The sequence below is a fragment of the Oculina patagonica genome, chromosome 10 (assembly GCF_052425735.1).
Source record: "Oculina patagonica isolate OP01 chromosome 10, crgOcupat, whole genome shotgun sequence".
NCBI lineage: Eukaryota > Metazoa > Cnidaria > Anthozoa > Scleractinia > Oculinidae > Oculina > Oculina patagonica.
Window position 1 is genome coordinate 17,982,201 of NC_135767.1, and position 15,565 is coordinate 17,997,765.

Consider the following 15,565-nt stretch of genomic DNA (forward strand, 5'->3'; position numbering starts at 1 on the left):
AATTGTTTTGTCTTGGATAATTCCATAAATTTAACATGATTTTCTCAAGTTTCACATCCGATCGCGTGGCTTCTTTTTGGCGTTTAGGTGAGCACGTGCATTGAGCACGTGCAATCACACTGGAGAAGCTGTGTTGGCTGGCTGAGGACATCAAAACTGAAGGTACAGAGTTACGTGGGAAGGAGAAGCCGCGAAAACTTATAGGTGAGCCAAAACAAAGAACAACCAATAAGAAACTCGTCTAGCGCTTGAAAAGTGAGGCCAAGATGAATAGACTTTGACAATTCACACCTACTTCCGTCTACCCCCCCCCCCCCCGCCACACACACACACACATACACACACGCGCGCACACACACACGCACACACACACACACACACACACACACACATACCAGCACACATGTTATAATTAAAAAACGTGAAACCAATGAAAGCACTTTTCCCTACATATTCCAGAGCCAAAGGAGGAAAACAAATTTTCTCGTTTTTATTACATAACTGTCTTTCAATAGGCGTTAACTTCTTCTAATTGTCGCAAACAACTCAGTGAACTATTTCACGACTGCCACTTACCTTCACAATATAGTACGGTTACTTGGCAACGTCTCCGATTACCATCTTCAATTACTTACCACCAGGAAACTAGTCGTAGATTCGTCGTCTTCCAAGAAACTGACTTACAAAACAGTAAGATTGATGTTATGTAAAGTTTTTATGTCACTGCAAACTGATCTTCAAAATAAAATCAGTACATGTATCTGGACAGCTAAATACAGTTATAGTGCATGGGTCACGTGAAAACGGGAAAAGTAAAAAAAAATGCCATACGCAATTTGCAGAGATTAATGTTATTTTTGTACAATGCACATTGTACCCTGGCAATACCAGTTAATTAGAAGGTTTTTACAAGAACAAGTCCAAACATTTCTGATCTGGTTATCAAAACAGAGGGCTGCCTGGTAACAATCCACTGACAATAAACAGCTCATACGTTCTTACATAGCTTTACTACTGATTGAATATGAAAGAAAAAATAACTTTTAGCTGAAGCAATACATCAACACATAATTTGTTAATAAACAGTCGTTACCTTTCAACATAGATAGTAACTATGCTTTCAATATCAATGTTTTTTATAAAAGCAAGGCAACAACAGTTAATTTATCGGTACTGTGTCGCATTTCGGAGTACACCGCGAAATAGAGATCCAATGACGATATTAGTTAGACTTCTAACAATCCCCTATTTTTACGTAAAGTCGTAGAGATCGATCATTGAGTCCGACAGGCCGCCATCTTGGATCATGAACGCGAGCGAAAACTGGGGAGAGTGCAAAAACCCCGTGGGTAGGGGGGCGGGGGCGGACAGTCGGACTCAACGATCGCTCTCTACGACTTCATGGAAAAATAGTGGTTCGTGGACAGTCTAGATATTAGTCAACTGATAAATATCTTTCTACGACCTCAAACCAATTGATTCATGCATCTCTAGGATACATAACATTGTTTAGCCACAGAGAATTATGCAACGATTTTAAATCGACTATTGCGATCTGAAATTGATGCAAAAGAGGATATCGATTGACGATGTTGTATCTGTTGAGTAATGATTCAAGGTCGCCAAACGATATTATTATGGTCTGTTTTGGTGCGTGAATTTAGCAACGGTTCAACACCAAACAAAAATAATTCAAATCGAACAGGCGACAACATAATATTGACGATTCATCCAAAATGTTAAATTCACAGCACATTTTCTTAAGGTCATAAAAAGAGAAAAAATCAATGACAAGTGCAAGCTATCGTGATAAAGTTTTAAACAATCCAAAAAGCGTCCATTATTTACCTTGCAGGCATCGGAAAATCGCCTTACCGACCACAAATCACTGATAATGAGATCAGGTTAATGTTCATGACATGGTACATGAAGTTTAATTGACAAAACGTTTGTTATACCTATACAGATAAAGTCATTTCCACGCCAGATTCCATTTTCTGTACATCTCCTAACTGTTGAACCAGACGCTTCAGATCTTTCCCTACACTGAAGGTGTTCACAAAGGATTCCTTTAATATAAAAAAAAATAACAAAATGAAATGAATTAGGCCCAGGCCAAACGTCGAACTTCAAATGAGACGAACCTAATGCAAATTAGTAAAAGCTACTGTTTTTGGTCATTTGCATAAGGTTCCACCAATGTGAAGTTCGACGTTTGGCGCGGGCCTTACCCCCTGTTCTGTGCATTACTTCAAGACCAAAAGCTCCGCCACGCCTTTACTTGATAAGAATGTCTTAAACAATGTAGAGCTTTTTGGCACGTACTTTCGCAAGCAAACTCTCCTCCGTTCCATTGTCCATTCTCTTGACATCTTCGTACGCTTGAACCACTGCCTTTATATCCTTCAATACACGAGAACCTGCAGACTGCGTCATACAAGTACTCTGCTGCATTCCCAGTGCAACCATGCCGCACGCTATTGGACGGTGAAGGCAGTGCTGGACAAGTGACAACTAAATTAGAAAACAAGTTAAGAATTAAAGAACGTAACTGTTTGGCGTTTTAATTTGAGTAAAATAAAACAGTCAGAACGTGTTTCAAACTAAAATGTCGCAAGGCCAAAAGCAAGGTAAAGGCCTGTTTATAGAAAGCACGACCACGACCACGACCACGTACGCGGTCATTGCGACTTTCCTTGTGACTTTCCGCTGGAAAGTTCGCCGTCGTATGCACCAGATTCATACAAGCCTGTTTATACAGACCAAGAACGCGAACGCGGCGTTCGCATTGGAATGCGTATAAGAAATTTTTATGAATCAATTTATACCAAAGGCGACCACAAACGAGGCGGGAAATTGGTTCGTGCGGAAAGCAGGATTGCCTTTGGCGAGAATTTTTTTCGAACTACTTCTTTTGAACCAATCCGTTCTTTTGTTTTCGTGTAACGCGGCCTAGGTTTCACACGGTATGCTTGAAAACATTGACTTTGTTGCGCACGGGTTGGAAACATGTCGGAAAAAACTGAAGTACTAATTCTTGAACTTGGAAAACACCCAATTTTTTGCGGCAAAGGCCGTCGGATTTAAAGACGCAGAGAAGAGTTCTGTGTCCGAGGAGTTTGCTGCCATTTTCATGAGATTGTGCATGGCAACACATATTGCGGCTGACAAAGGCCGAATTAGCACGTTTTGTATAAACGTTAATTCATGCAAACTTTCGCGCGGAAAGTCTCGCAGTAAGTCGCAACGGCCACGTCTGTAATAAAAACACGCACAAAAAGGTGCTTTGGTAGAGGCAAAAGCAAGTGAATTAAAAAGAACTTATTTCAAAAACACTAGTCAATTCTTGTTTTCGGCGCTTTGCTGCCGACTAGAAAACATTTCGACTCGTTCTTAAAGTCAGAAGCAGTAATCACGTCCGGGACTAATCAGAACGCGGCAAAATACCACAAAAACAAACAAAGAAACAAATATAAACATAGTACATTTTTAAAGGAGGCTTTCATGAGGGAAAAGTCAGTGAAGTGAGAAACTTATTTGAATAACGTTACTGTAATTATAGTTGTTTTTGGCGCTTTGTTGACCGACAGGAGAACATTCCGAGCTGTTACACTCTAGTAATTTGCATATTTTTATTACAATACAACATCAATGGACAATGAGGTTGAAGTTTTCTTTGCGCAAAACGCCTTTATTCCACAGGAAAGATTTGCGTCGTTCCATCGATATATATGTTCGAAGAAATACTGGACGAGAAGGTCTATTCTGAGCAAGACATTAGACTTGCTGTCTTTAAAAGAAGAGGGAGAAGTGGATAGTACCGTGAAGGAGAGCAGTAATATTTCAGTTGTAAATTAGGGAGAAACACAGAAGAGAAATGATTCCCGTATACCTTCGGATACGGTAAGAAGAAAACAAACAGGGTTTCTTTAAATGCATGTGCTTTAAAATGCAATAAAATGTGCGGTAAAAAGGAGGAATACACATTTAGAGAGGTAGCATGCGTGCGGTGAATTTATTTAACTGATTATTGATAATTGCTTGAGTAAATCACTAGGAATTTGGTACTAATAAATGCACACCGCAGATTTTCTACATAACTTCCTAGAGTTTATAAGTATCTTTGCAATTCAATTTAAAAGCCCACTCTTTCTTGTTATATTGTCTGTACAGTCCTATTAATTTTGTTAAAAGATGTACGTAATATAAAGCTAAATATACGAGGCATCATATAACGAGGCACGAGGGGGTGGGGGCGACGGGGCCGAGCAAATTAGCCCTCCCCCCTCGTGCATTCCGTTTTCGTTTAACGATCGAAGAATACTACGAGAAAGCAGAGGGCTTTTGACAGTCTAAAATGAAAGCTGTTAGATTTTGTTTCAGTTTTAATTACCTTCACATGTGGGTATTGTGTTGTTCCACACGCCAGGATGTTGGTTACCCGGGGCAACGCACGTGACTGTTGACGAGCCATTCAAACGATAACCAATCGTACAACTAAAGTTACAGTTAGAGCCATAATGATTATCACAACTGCTCATCCGCAGTTGGCCTGCGGGATCTACCGCCATTGCCGTACAATTGATAACTGTTGGTGAAAATAATTCGGAGTAAATTAACAGTACAGGTAAAGCAATAACTACAAAAATGTTTTTTTTTTTTGAAAATTAGTTTTACGTCCTCGCACAAAGACGTATCCTTCAAGGTAGATACTGGTATTTCATATCCAGAGTCAGTCTCGTTCCCAGAGCCTGTATGCTCTTGACCAGCGGTAGGGAAACGCAACGTAACTGGGCGATTCAATCACCGGAACCAGGAATATCTGGTTCCGGTTTGCTTGTGCGCGTGCGTCGGAGATTCTGGAAAAAATGAAGAAGTTCTCAACAACCAATAAGATTTGGCCATCTTTTTGGCGGGCCTTCTTTTCGGCCGAGTGGTCTCGTTCCCTAGCGCCAATGGACTAGATCGAGCCACAGTAAAAACAGCAATGGGAAACCTAACCAGGGCAGCGTGCTAAACAATATTCCCGCCAAAATCTGACCACAACATACTGCACGAAATATGTTTTTTTTTTAAGTTCGTCAAGGCAAACACCCAAAGCAGGGCCGTGGGCTGGAATTTGCATGTACGGGTGCGAGCGCCAAAGACGTGAGCGTCAAGTCGGGGTCAAGGGATATTATCCCTCGGGAAATTTTGATCAATCAGGTTGTTGAAATCCACGAATTCTGAGAATCATTTTAACCCTCACTCTCCGATTAGGCGGACCTTTAAGGTCCGTGGGGGAGGAAGGGGTATGTACCCATCCCCCCTGAAAACATCCCTGCAAAGTGCTAGTTGATTCCGCCTCTGGCTTGATCAACTATCGCCTCATAGAAATTGATAGCTCAAAATCTAATTGTTAAATATTAAACAGCACTGGATTCAAAACAATAATCTGCTTTAGGTGTGAATCCACGCTTTTACGATTTCATGAAACATTGTAAACCAAGTCGATTTGCAATGTGACGTTATTAATTATCGAAACATTTAGGAACTTACTTTGGCAAGTGGAATCTTGTCCACTCCAAGTTCCATTGTGTTGGCATCTCCTTACTTGAGAACCAGATCCTATATAGCCATTATTACACGAGAACTGACAGCTTGTATTATAATACATTGTTGCATTCCCTTGGCATCCAAGTCTTGTTCCATTGGGTGGTGCAGGTAACGCTGGGCACGTTATCACTATGATGTAAAACCAAACAAAGCCATTACATTAGAAATCAGAATTTAGTAGAGACATAAATAACATTTTAGAGATCGTTGAAATTCGTTTTGCATGTAACTTGTAAATTTAACTTTTCCAGTTCACTTTCACATGTTGGAATTGTGCTTTCCACACTTCAGGAAGTTGGTTACCAGGGGCAACGCACGTGACTGTTGACGAGCCATTCAAGCGATGACCAATCGACCAAGAAAAAATGCATGTTGAGCCATAATGATTATCACAACTGCTCATGCGCAGTGGACCTCTTTGATCTACCAGTAGTTGCTGTCACTCCATATTCACTCCTATGCCAATGATTCTCAATTATACTTTCGTTTATTCAAACAACTCAATAAGTCAAAATGTCGCTTTTAATGCTACGGAAGCCTGCATTATGAATATATATATCAAGAAATGGACACAACAGAACAGTCATATTGAACAATGATAAAACTGAATTCATGCTGATTGGTAACCGACAGGTAAGCCACTGAAACGCCGGAAAAGGCTATTAAAAGGCCGCATACTTACGATATAGAAAAAAGGTTAAATGGGTTAAGCAGTGAGTTTTGGTGACGTGTTTAGACCAATCGCACACGATAAAAAATATTTGGAGGATTTTTAAGAACTGTTCAGAACTGTTCAAAAGCTTGTTAATTCTAGTGCATACCTGGTAACTGCCGGAAGCTGTCATAAGATACGAGTCCATCGACGAACGGACTGACCTTAACATTACTCACAACTGTTCCATTGGCACTGGTGGCGTTGAATTTGTGAATCGCATCAGTACCCCAATCAGAGACGTATAAATAAGAAGAGAGGAAAGTCACTCCAAAAAAAGAGAATTGACCTAGTTGACGAAAAAGCAACTTTCTTTTGTTTCCATGGTAATCAACAGACTCTACTCTGCTCGGCACCCAATTAACCCAGAAGACAAGTCTGTTCTGTCTGTCAAGGTCAATGCCGAATGGCGAAAGAAGATTAGAGGTTACTATGGCGACGCGTTGGGTGCCTGATAAAGTGGCTCTCTCTATCTTAGGCGTTTGTCCCCAGTCCGTCCAGAACATTAATCTGTTGAGTGAGAAACATCACACAAGCCAGTCACAAGGGCAATTTCTTAATATAAATTAACAACCGTCTGCCGTGCTCACTTTTTGACTATTTAATGTTCAAGCAAGCAACCGTCTACGATCTCCTACCGGTATACGTTGGATCAATAGTGATCTAATCGGTTTAACATACAGAAAACTGAATTTAAAAGTTTCCGCTGGCCAAACAAATATGGTCCAAACATTTTTTTCATCATTCTACCTTGTATCGGTTTTTGCTTTTAATTTTTTTTTTTTTTTTTTGAGCCTGGGCGTAACCCTTATTCGCGTTTTTTTTTTTTTTTTCATTTTAAAGTCAACGCTTTTCCCGGTTATGCTGATAAAACTGGCACTTTTTGCTCCAAGCAACGCTCGTTTTTTTGCTTCAATAATGTTCGTTAAGCCAAATTATGCCAAAAAAGTGCTAGCATAATCGGGAAATGCCTAAATGCAACTACATATCAATTACATTGCAGATTCGCTTTTTTACCATGATATGTACCACCAGCCAGGGAAATTTATGCATTTGTTTTCAATATGATTTCAACACGTCCCCCCCCCCCCCCCTCATATTTCAACTTGGTACCTAACGGAGCTTAATAGGCTTCTTTCGACATATTCAGCTTGATAACAAAGCCTAGAGGACACAAACAAAAGGAATTTTACAAGCATATTTATTCATTTATTTTCTTTGTGTCCTCTAGGCCTCGTTATCGAGCTGAATTTTAATATATCGATAGAAGCCTATTGATGAACGCCTGGTACCCATGAACAACGTGAAATGAAAGGCTCGCCCTGGGAAGGGCATAGGCAGCAATTTTAAAGCGATAACTATATAATTTTTTTCAGGCTTGTAGTCTGGAGCTTAAGAAAGCAATTATATACGATGAGAAGAAATAATTCTAATCATAAATTCAAGCCTTCTGCGATGCTCATTACTATAGAGGTGGTTCACAATAATTTGCATTCAAGATTGAGGCAGGAAATAAACTTTGAGATTGTTTTGACTGTGTAGCTTTTAGATTCCCGTCCAAGACTTAATTTGAAATGTTTGAAGTTCTTCCAAACTGATATAGTATCACCGTGTACAAAGAGCTTGCTGTAATCATCTTATTCCACGATAGTAAACAAAGCAATTTTACTGCATTTTTTGAAAAATTTTTGTGAGTGATACTATGATAAAAGCTTTTTTTTATGAACAGTGGATCGCCTGCATCATACAACGCATGGAGGTCCAGCGACCCAGTTTATAAAAAAAACATCTGCTTTTGACACCTAGGCAAAGGGGGAAGCCATTTTGTTTTGCTCGGAGGTGAATAGCAATGGCTATCCGGAGTTTGAGAAGCCAATCGGAGTGCGCGAGAAGCAATATTCGCTGGTTTGGTATATACTAATTTGAATTATCCTAGAATGGCCATTCTGTTTGCATGCCAATAAAATGTTTATTCCGCTTGTGGTAATATCTCAGCCGTGGACTCTTGAGTGCGTTCCCATGCGAGAATCATAAATTAACTGATTTGCTAGTTGTGAGCCCATGGTATGTTGGACCTCACCCAGCTGCTCAGTTCTGTTTTAAATCATTTTCCACGTGACAGGGTACTAAAATGCTGGTAAGAAAAGTTACTTGTACTGGTTGTAAACGTACCCGTTGTTAGGATCAAGAGCAATTCCCCTTGGTTGATCGAGACTTGGAGAAATCAGAATGTGTCTGTTATTCCCCTCTAAGTCTGATACAGATATCGTTTTAGCAGTTTCATCGGTCCAGTACAGGTGAGATGACCGCCATTCTACTGCCAGCCCGAAACAATGTAATATATTATTGTGGAGTACTGTGATATTTGTTCCGTCGATGTTAGCTCGCTTGATGTTCTTTTCTATATAGTCACTCCAAAAGATGTAGCCCAGGCTGAAATGGATGTCTATGGCGACAGCTCTTGATAAATTCGAGATGATCGGATAACTTGTAGCTTTGTTGTAATCCAAAGCTACTATTTCCGTTCGCGTTGAGACCAAAAGACATGGAGAGTTGCACGGGACGCCCAAAGCTGAAAAAATAAAAGAAAATACCTTATTATGGGAAATTTACGCTTTACGAAGCTAACCTGAATTTCAAAAATTCAGGTACTATTTCAAAAACGAGTGCGAGGGTTTCATTAGGTTTCCAAACGCGAGAAAACTTTTGAAACCACGAGGCCGCAGGCCGAGTGGTTTTATTGTTTTCGAGCGTTTGGAAACCTGGTGAAACCCGAAGCACGAGTTTTTGAAATTACTTCTCCAACAAAGAAAATTAGATAATTTTTCTATGTAATTAGCAGTGCCTATTCGGACAGGTTTGTTTTCGTTTGTTATATTTTTACAATGGAACTCGATCATGTCACATACTTGCTAGGTTATCCAATTGTTGGCTTTGTCAAGGCTATCTGACACCCACTTGTTAGATTTTCACAACTGTAGTAATTTTCACACTGTAATAATTATTGATTGTATATCTCCCGCTTTGTTGGTTGTTTGATCGAAACGAACGCTCTGCTTAGTACTTTGCTTCGCCGTGGCGAATATATTTAGACAAGGAGTGTTTTGCACAGAAAGGGCCCGGTTCCAAAGTGTAGCCTCTGCAAAAACAAATGGGCGGCTTCATTTTTTGGAACGGCATAGAGTGGTGGACGTTGAAAGTGCTAACGTTGGAACCACGTGGCTTCTTCAAAGAAAGTAAACCTAAAGAAGAGATAGCATCGAACGAGAAAGCAGTCAATTCTCAGTAAGCCCTTTTTATCTTGTGGACTTGAATAACTGTTCGATTCACTAACAAATAAGACTGAAATGTGTGTAAGTTTCGTAATGAAATGTTTGATGGTGAAATTTATTGTCTGCATCGGAAAAGCGATTTTTTAAACGTTGTTGTTGTGTTGCTTTATGAATATGCAGATTAAGAAACATTTTACACACGGGTTTAAAATCGTTTCCAAACACGTGTGGTTTTCAACTCGTATTTCATTGGGTTTCTAAACTCATCCACCTGACCAGAATGGGGCGTTCTGGTAGGCTAATAACAATATGAATAATTAATGATTTTGAGAAGTTAATTTAATTTCCTATAAATTGGGCAGTAGCTTAGACTACCTGTGAATTGACGATCAACAAAGGCCCGGTTCAGACGCCGATCTTTTCATGAGCCGAACCTAATTCCTTGAATTAAGTACATGAAAAGATCGGCGTCTGAAACAAATTAGAACGGCTATTTCAATTTGGAAAGGCTCGCCCGTTCTTCCCGCCTGGCTTGGCCGAGAATTTCGCCTGTGGAACGCCTTTGGAACGACTTTGATTCAGACGCCGTACTTTTCATGTGCCGATCCTAATACATAAATTATTGTAATGTATTGTGACTGGTTTTATTGGAACTGTATAAGGAACGGCCTCGGAACGGCCAAAAAGTACGGCGTCTGAATCAAGAGGCGTACTGTTGTCAATTTGGTTCGGTCCAAATTCGAATTGAGTTCGGCTCATGAAAAGTACGGCGTCTGAACCGGGCCAAAGCTAAACTTGCATTTAAAAAAGCAAAGTTGGTTCGATTTATTTAAAGACAAGATCCACTCTCTGCGAATCTCAGTTTTGGCCTCTATTACTGAAGCCATAAGTGCTACTTACTCTTTCCAGAAGAGTTTGTAGTTGGTTTCACTGTTAATTCTGTTGTTGGGTTTATGTTGGTCTCAGAAGTTGAGGTGAGTGCGGAAGAGGTTGACGACGGAGATATAACTTGTGGTGGGTTTGTTGTATGTGGCACGGAGAGCAATGCCACAGACGTAGATGATGCTGCATCGAGCGATCTCAGAAATGATGATGCGCTTGACGGTCCGGCACATCTTGTTGCACTGGACAATGCCACAGATGTTGCCGCACTGGATAATTCCACAGATGGTGTTGCACTGGAAAATCCCACAGATGGTGTCGCACTGGGCAATGCTACAGATGTTGTCGCACTGGATGATGCCACAGATGATGCCACAGATGTTGTTGCACGGGGCGATCTCACAAATGTTGTACTGGTCAACCCTACATACGCTCCCACGGTTAAAGTGGATGTTGTCCTGGGTGATACCGTAGGGGAGCTCTGGCCTAAAGAATAAGTGATTGAAAGAAAAGTAATTTATAATTAGCAGTGAAAAAAATAATTAAAAACCTTGCGCAGTAGAAAAGGAAGAATTCCATTCCAAAAGCGTAAGTGTGCGAATATTGTATCTTTTTTCGAGCGAGGCGGAAGAACGACATATATTGCAAGAAAATACAAGAAGGGCGAAAGCGTGAAAGCATGAAAACATGAAAGTAATATATCTGTTACTGTATCCTCGGTTACTGATGTACACCGTGATGTCTGATCACAGGGTAGCTACAAAGTTTACGTAAGTAAAGTTTCTTTTGTAGGAGCGGTGTTCGTGAAGAGTAGGGCACTAAGTTCCCGTTGTTGTGGTCTGGCCCCATTTGTTCAAAGGGTGGATAGCGCTATCCACCGGATAAATCACTATCCGTTGGATAGTGTAGTATGTTTTGTGAAGACTTATCCACTGGACAGCGATTTATCCGGTGGATAGTGTTATCCACCCTTTGAACAACTGGGCCCTGGTCTGTACGGCTTGATGTACTGTCTAGGTTGAGGCAGGAATGCTCGGCGACGTTAGCCAATTTAGCTACTCTACAAATCCGAGTGCAAACAAAGTATTCAGTTTAATTCAGTATTCACAGTGGTAGGTAAATGATCTAGTAGGACAAGCAGCTGATGTAATGTCTGTGATGTGAAGTGCTTGGCGTGCAAAATAAACCGTTCTTATGGTCGCATTGTGAAATTCAATTTAGCCTTGGGAGTTGTATGTATTACTCGCAGTGTGATATTCCATGCATGAAAGAACGATAAAGTTCTTTGTATTCTTTCTCCCAAATAAGGTTATGTTTTCACCATCGCTAGACGCGGAAGCTAATCTTCAAACACACCACCATTAGCAAACACAAGGTACACTTACAAATTTTATTATCAAGAAAGATGAATACACTTGCGAAATCAAGCCGTCAAAACGTTCGAGTTATCGGGAGTTTGTGTTACCGGGAGTTGAGAACAAATGACCGGAAATAAGGACAACATGGTGTTCTGGTCAGAACTGTTTAAAGCTTATTAATTCTAGTGCATACCTGATAACTGCCGGGAACTGTCATAGGGTATAAGCCCATCGATAAACGGACTGACCTTAACATTACTCACAACTGTTCCATTGGCATTGGTGGCGTTGAATTTGTAAATCGCATCAGTACCCCAATCAGAGACGAATAAATAAGAAGAGAGGAAAGTCACTCCAAAAAAGGAGAAGTCACCTAGCTGACGAAAAAGCAACTTTCTGTTGTTGCCATGGTAATCCACGGACTCTACTTTGCTCGGCACCCAATTAACCCAGAAGACAAGTCTGTTTCGTCTGTCAAGGTCAATGCCGAATGGCGAAAGAAGATTAGAGGTTACTATGGCGACGCGTTGGGTGCCTGATAAAGTGGCTCTCTCTATCTTAGGAGTTTGTCCCCAGTCCGTCCAGAACATTAATCTGTTGAATGAGAAACATCACACAAGCCAATCACAAGGACAATTTTTTAATATAAATGAACAACAGTCTGCCGTGCTCACTCTTTTGACTATTAAATGTTCAGGCAAGCAACCGTCTACGATATCCTACCGGTATACGTTGGATCAATAGTGATCTAATCGGTTTAACATACAGAAAACGGAGTTTAAGAAGAATGATACATTTTTTGTAGTATATTTCGGATGGCCAAACAAATATACTACAAAAAAATTTATAATTCTAGGTTGTATCGGCTTGTGATTTTAAATTGACTTTTTTGAACCTCGGCTTAACCCTCATTAGCGTTGTTTTTTTTTTTCATTTAAAACTCAATGCAACTACATATCAATTACATCGCAGATTCGCTTTCTTACCATGATATGTACCACCAGCCAGGGCAATTTAACACGCCCTCCTCCCCCTCCCATATTTCAACTTGGTACCTACTGGATTCTATCAATTGATGGGTGCGTGGTACCCCTGAACACGCAAAATGATTGTTTGCATAATTTCTTCAGGCTAGTATTTTGGAGCATTTGAGAACGCGAATACGGTGATAAGAAACAATTCTAATCATAAATCCAGGCCTTCTGCGATACTTATTACTACAGAGGTGGTTCAATATAATTATATGAGGTAGGAAATAAACTTTGAGATTATTTTGACTGTGCAGAGTTTAAAATCTCCTTCAAGACTTAATTTGAAATGTTTGAAGTTCTTCCAAACTAATATAGTATCACCGTGCACAAAGAGCTTGCTGTATTCATCTAATTTCGCGATAGTAAACAAAACAATTAACTGATTTGCTAGTTGTGAGCCCATGGTATGTTGGAGCCAGGATCTGTCGCTCCCCCTCCCTCCCCTCACCCAGTTGCTCAGTTCTGTTTCAAATCATTTTACACGTGACAGGGTACAAAAATCTGGTAAGTAAAGTTACTAGTTGTAAACTTACCCGTTGTTAGGATCAAGAGCAATTCCTCTTGGCTGATCGAGACTTGGAGAAATCAAAATGTGTCTGTTATTCCCCTCTAAGTCTGATACAGATATCGTTTTAGTAGTTTCATCGGTCCAGTACAGTTGAGATGACCGCCATTCTACCGCCAGCCCGAAGCAATATAATATATTATTGTGGAGTACTGTGATGTTTGTTCCGTCGAAGTTAGCTCGCTTGATGTTCTTTTCTATATAGTCACTCCAAAAGATGTAGCCCAGGCTGAAATGGATGTCTATTGCAACAGCTCTTGATAAATTCGAGATGATAGGATAACTTGTACCCTTGTTGTAATCCAAAGCTAATATTTCCGTTCGGGTTGAGACCAAAAGGCATGGAGAGTTGCACGGAACGTTTAAAGCTGTAAAGATAAGAGAAAGTACCCTATTATAGGAAATTAACGCATCATGAGGCTAACCTGAATTTCAAAAATTCAGGTTAGCGTTAATTTCCGCGCCGTTAATTAAGTGGAGCGTTAATTTTCATGACCGTAATTTCCATTATTGTGGCCCGAATTTCTCGAAACAGTCCAGACGTTCTTGAGTCTTAGGAAAAGGCCTTATTTCAAAAGGGTGGAAATCTGTCAATATCACTGAAACTGTAAAGAACGCACGAGGCGGTCAGGTTCTTTCGCTTTGCCCCTACGTTTAGGATTATACGCCCATAGTTTAAATAAACTTCATCTTCTTGTCTCATGATCAACATTTTTTTTTTCTTTGGGTCCGTTGCGTTAATTTTCTTCATTTCAAAATGTTACCCCCTCTTTCGCGTTAATTTCCTTTATTGGGAAGTAATTTTTTCTTCAATTCGCGTTAATTTAAGTCGCGTTAATTTCAAATGCCTTAATTAACACAAGCGTTCATTTCCTATAAATTGGGCAGTAGCTTAGACTTCCTGTGAATTGACGATCAACAGAGCTAAACTTGCATTTAAAAAAGCAAAGTTGGTTCGATTTATTTAAAGACAAGATCCACTCTCTGCGAATCTCAGTTTTGGCCTCTATTACTGAAGCTATCAGTGCTACTTACTCTTTCCAGAAGAGTTTGTAGTTGGTTTCACTGTTAATTCTGTTGTTGGGTTTATGCTGGTCTCAGAAGTTGAGGTGAGTGCAGAAGAGGTTGACTCCGGAGATATAACTTGTGGTGGGTTTGTTGTATGTGACACGGAGATCAATGCCACGGACGTAGATGATGCTGCATCGGGCGATCTCAGAAATGATGATGCGCTTGACGGTCCGGCACATCTTGTTGCACTGGACAATGCCACAGATGTTGTCGCACTGGATAATTCCACAGATGGTGTTGCACTGGGCAATGCCACAGATGTTGTCGGACTGGATAATTCCACAGATGTTGTCGCACTGGATAATCCCACAGATGTTGTCGCACTGAACAATCCCACAGATGTTGTTGCACTGGACAATGACACAGATTTTGTCACACTGGGCAATTCCACAGATGTCGTCGCACTGGATAATGCCACAGATGTTGTTGCACTGGACAATTTCACAGATGTTGTCGTACTGGACGATCTCACAAATGTTGTACTGGTCAACCCTACATACGCTTCCACGGTCACTGTGGATGTTGCGCTTGGTGATACCGTAGGGTAGCTCTGACCTAAAGGATATGTGATTGAAAGAAAAGTACTTTAGCAGTGAAAAAAATAATTAAAAACCTTGCGCAGTAGAGAAGGTTCCATCCCATTCCAAACGCATAAGTGTGAGAATATTGCATTTTTTCGAATGAGGCAGAAGAATGAACCTGTATGCATGTAAATAAAGAAAGCACGAAAGCTTGAAAGCATGAAAGTAATATATCTGTTACTGTGTCCTCGGTTACTGATCTACACCGTGATGTCTGATCACAGGATAGCTACAAATTTTACGTCAGTAAAGTTTCTTTTGTCGAGAGCGGTGTTAGTTAATAGTAGGGCATGATCTTCCCGGTGTTGTAGTCTGGTCTTTACGGCCTGATGTACTGTCTAGGTTGAGGTGGGAATGCGCGGAGACATTAGCCGATTGAGCTACACTACAAATCCGAGGGCAAACACTGAAGTATTCAGTTCAGTTCAGTATTCAGATTGGCAGGTAACTAAACTTGTAGTACAAGCAGCTGATGTGATGCCTGATTCTGTATGAATC

The 15,565-nt window shown here is 40.5% G+C and overlaps 2 protein-coding genes across 2 annotated transcripts in view; both read right to left on the bottom strand.

The window, feature by feature from the left end:
* LOC144629129 (ZP domain-containing protein-like) overlaps positions 1 to 4,474 on the bottom strand; it is a 51,191-nt gene extending 46,717 nt beyond the window's left edge. Inside the window, exon 1 of the mRNA XM_078487328.1 lies at positions 4,394 to 4,474. The gene's annotated coding sequence lies outside the window, so the exon portion shown is untranslated. The remainder of the gene's footprint in view (positions 1 to 4,393) is intronic.
* LOC144628977 (uncharacterized) overlaps positions 1 to 15,565 on the bottom strand; it is a 77,655-nt gene that overhangs the window by 36,830 nt on the left and 25,260 nt on the right. Inside the window, exons 2-8 of the mRNA XM_078487114.1 lie at positions 14,451 to 15,041; positions 13,384 to 13,783; positions 12,013 to 12,413; positions 10,480 to 10,947; positions 8,480 to 8,879; positions 6,417 to 6,817; positions 5,539 to 5,724 (exon numbers count right to left, since the gene is read on the bottom strand). Of these exons, the coding sequence (XP_078343240.1) occupies positions 5,539 to 5,724; positions 6,417 to 6,817; positions 8,480 to 8,879; positions 10,480 to 10,947; positions 12,013 to 12,413; positions 13,384 to 13,783; positions 14,451 to 15,041 (2,847 nt within the window). The remainder of the gene's footprint in view (positions 1 to 5,538; positions 5,725 to 6,416; positions 6,818 to 8,479; positions 8,880 to 10,479; positions 10,948 to 12,012; positions 12,414 to 13,383; positions 13,784 to 14,450; positions 15,042 to 15,565) is intronic.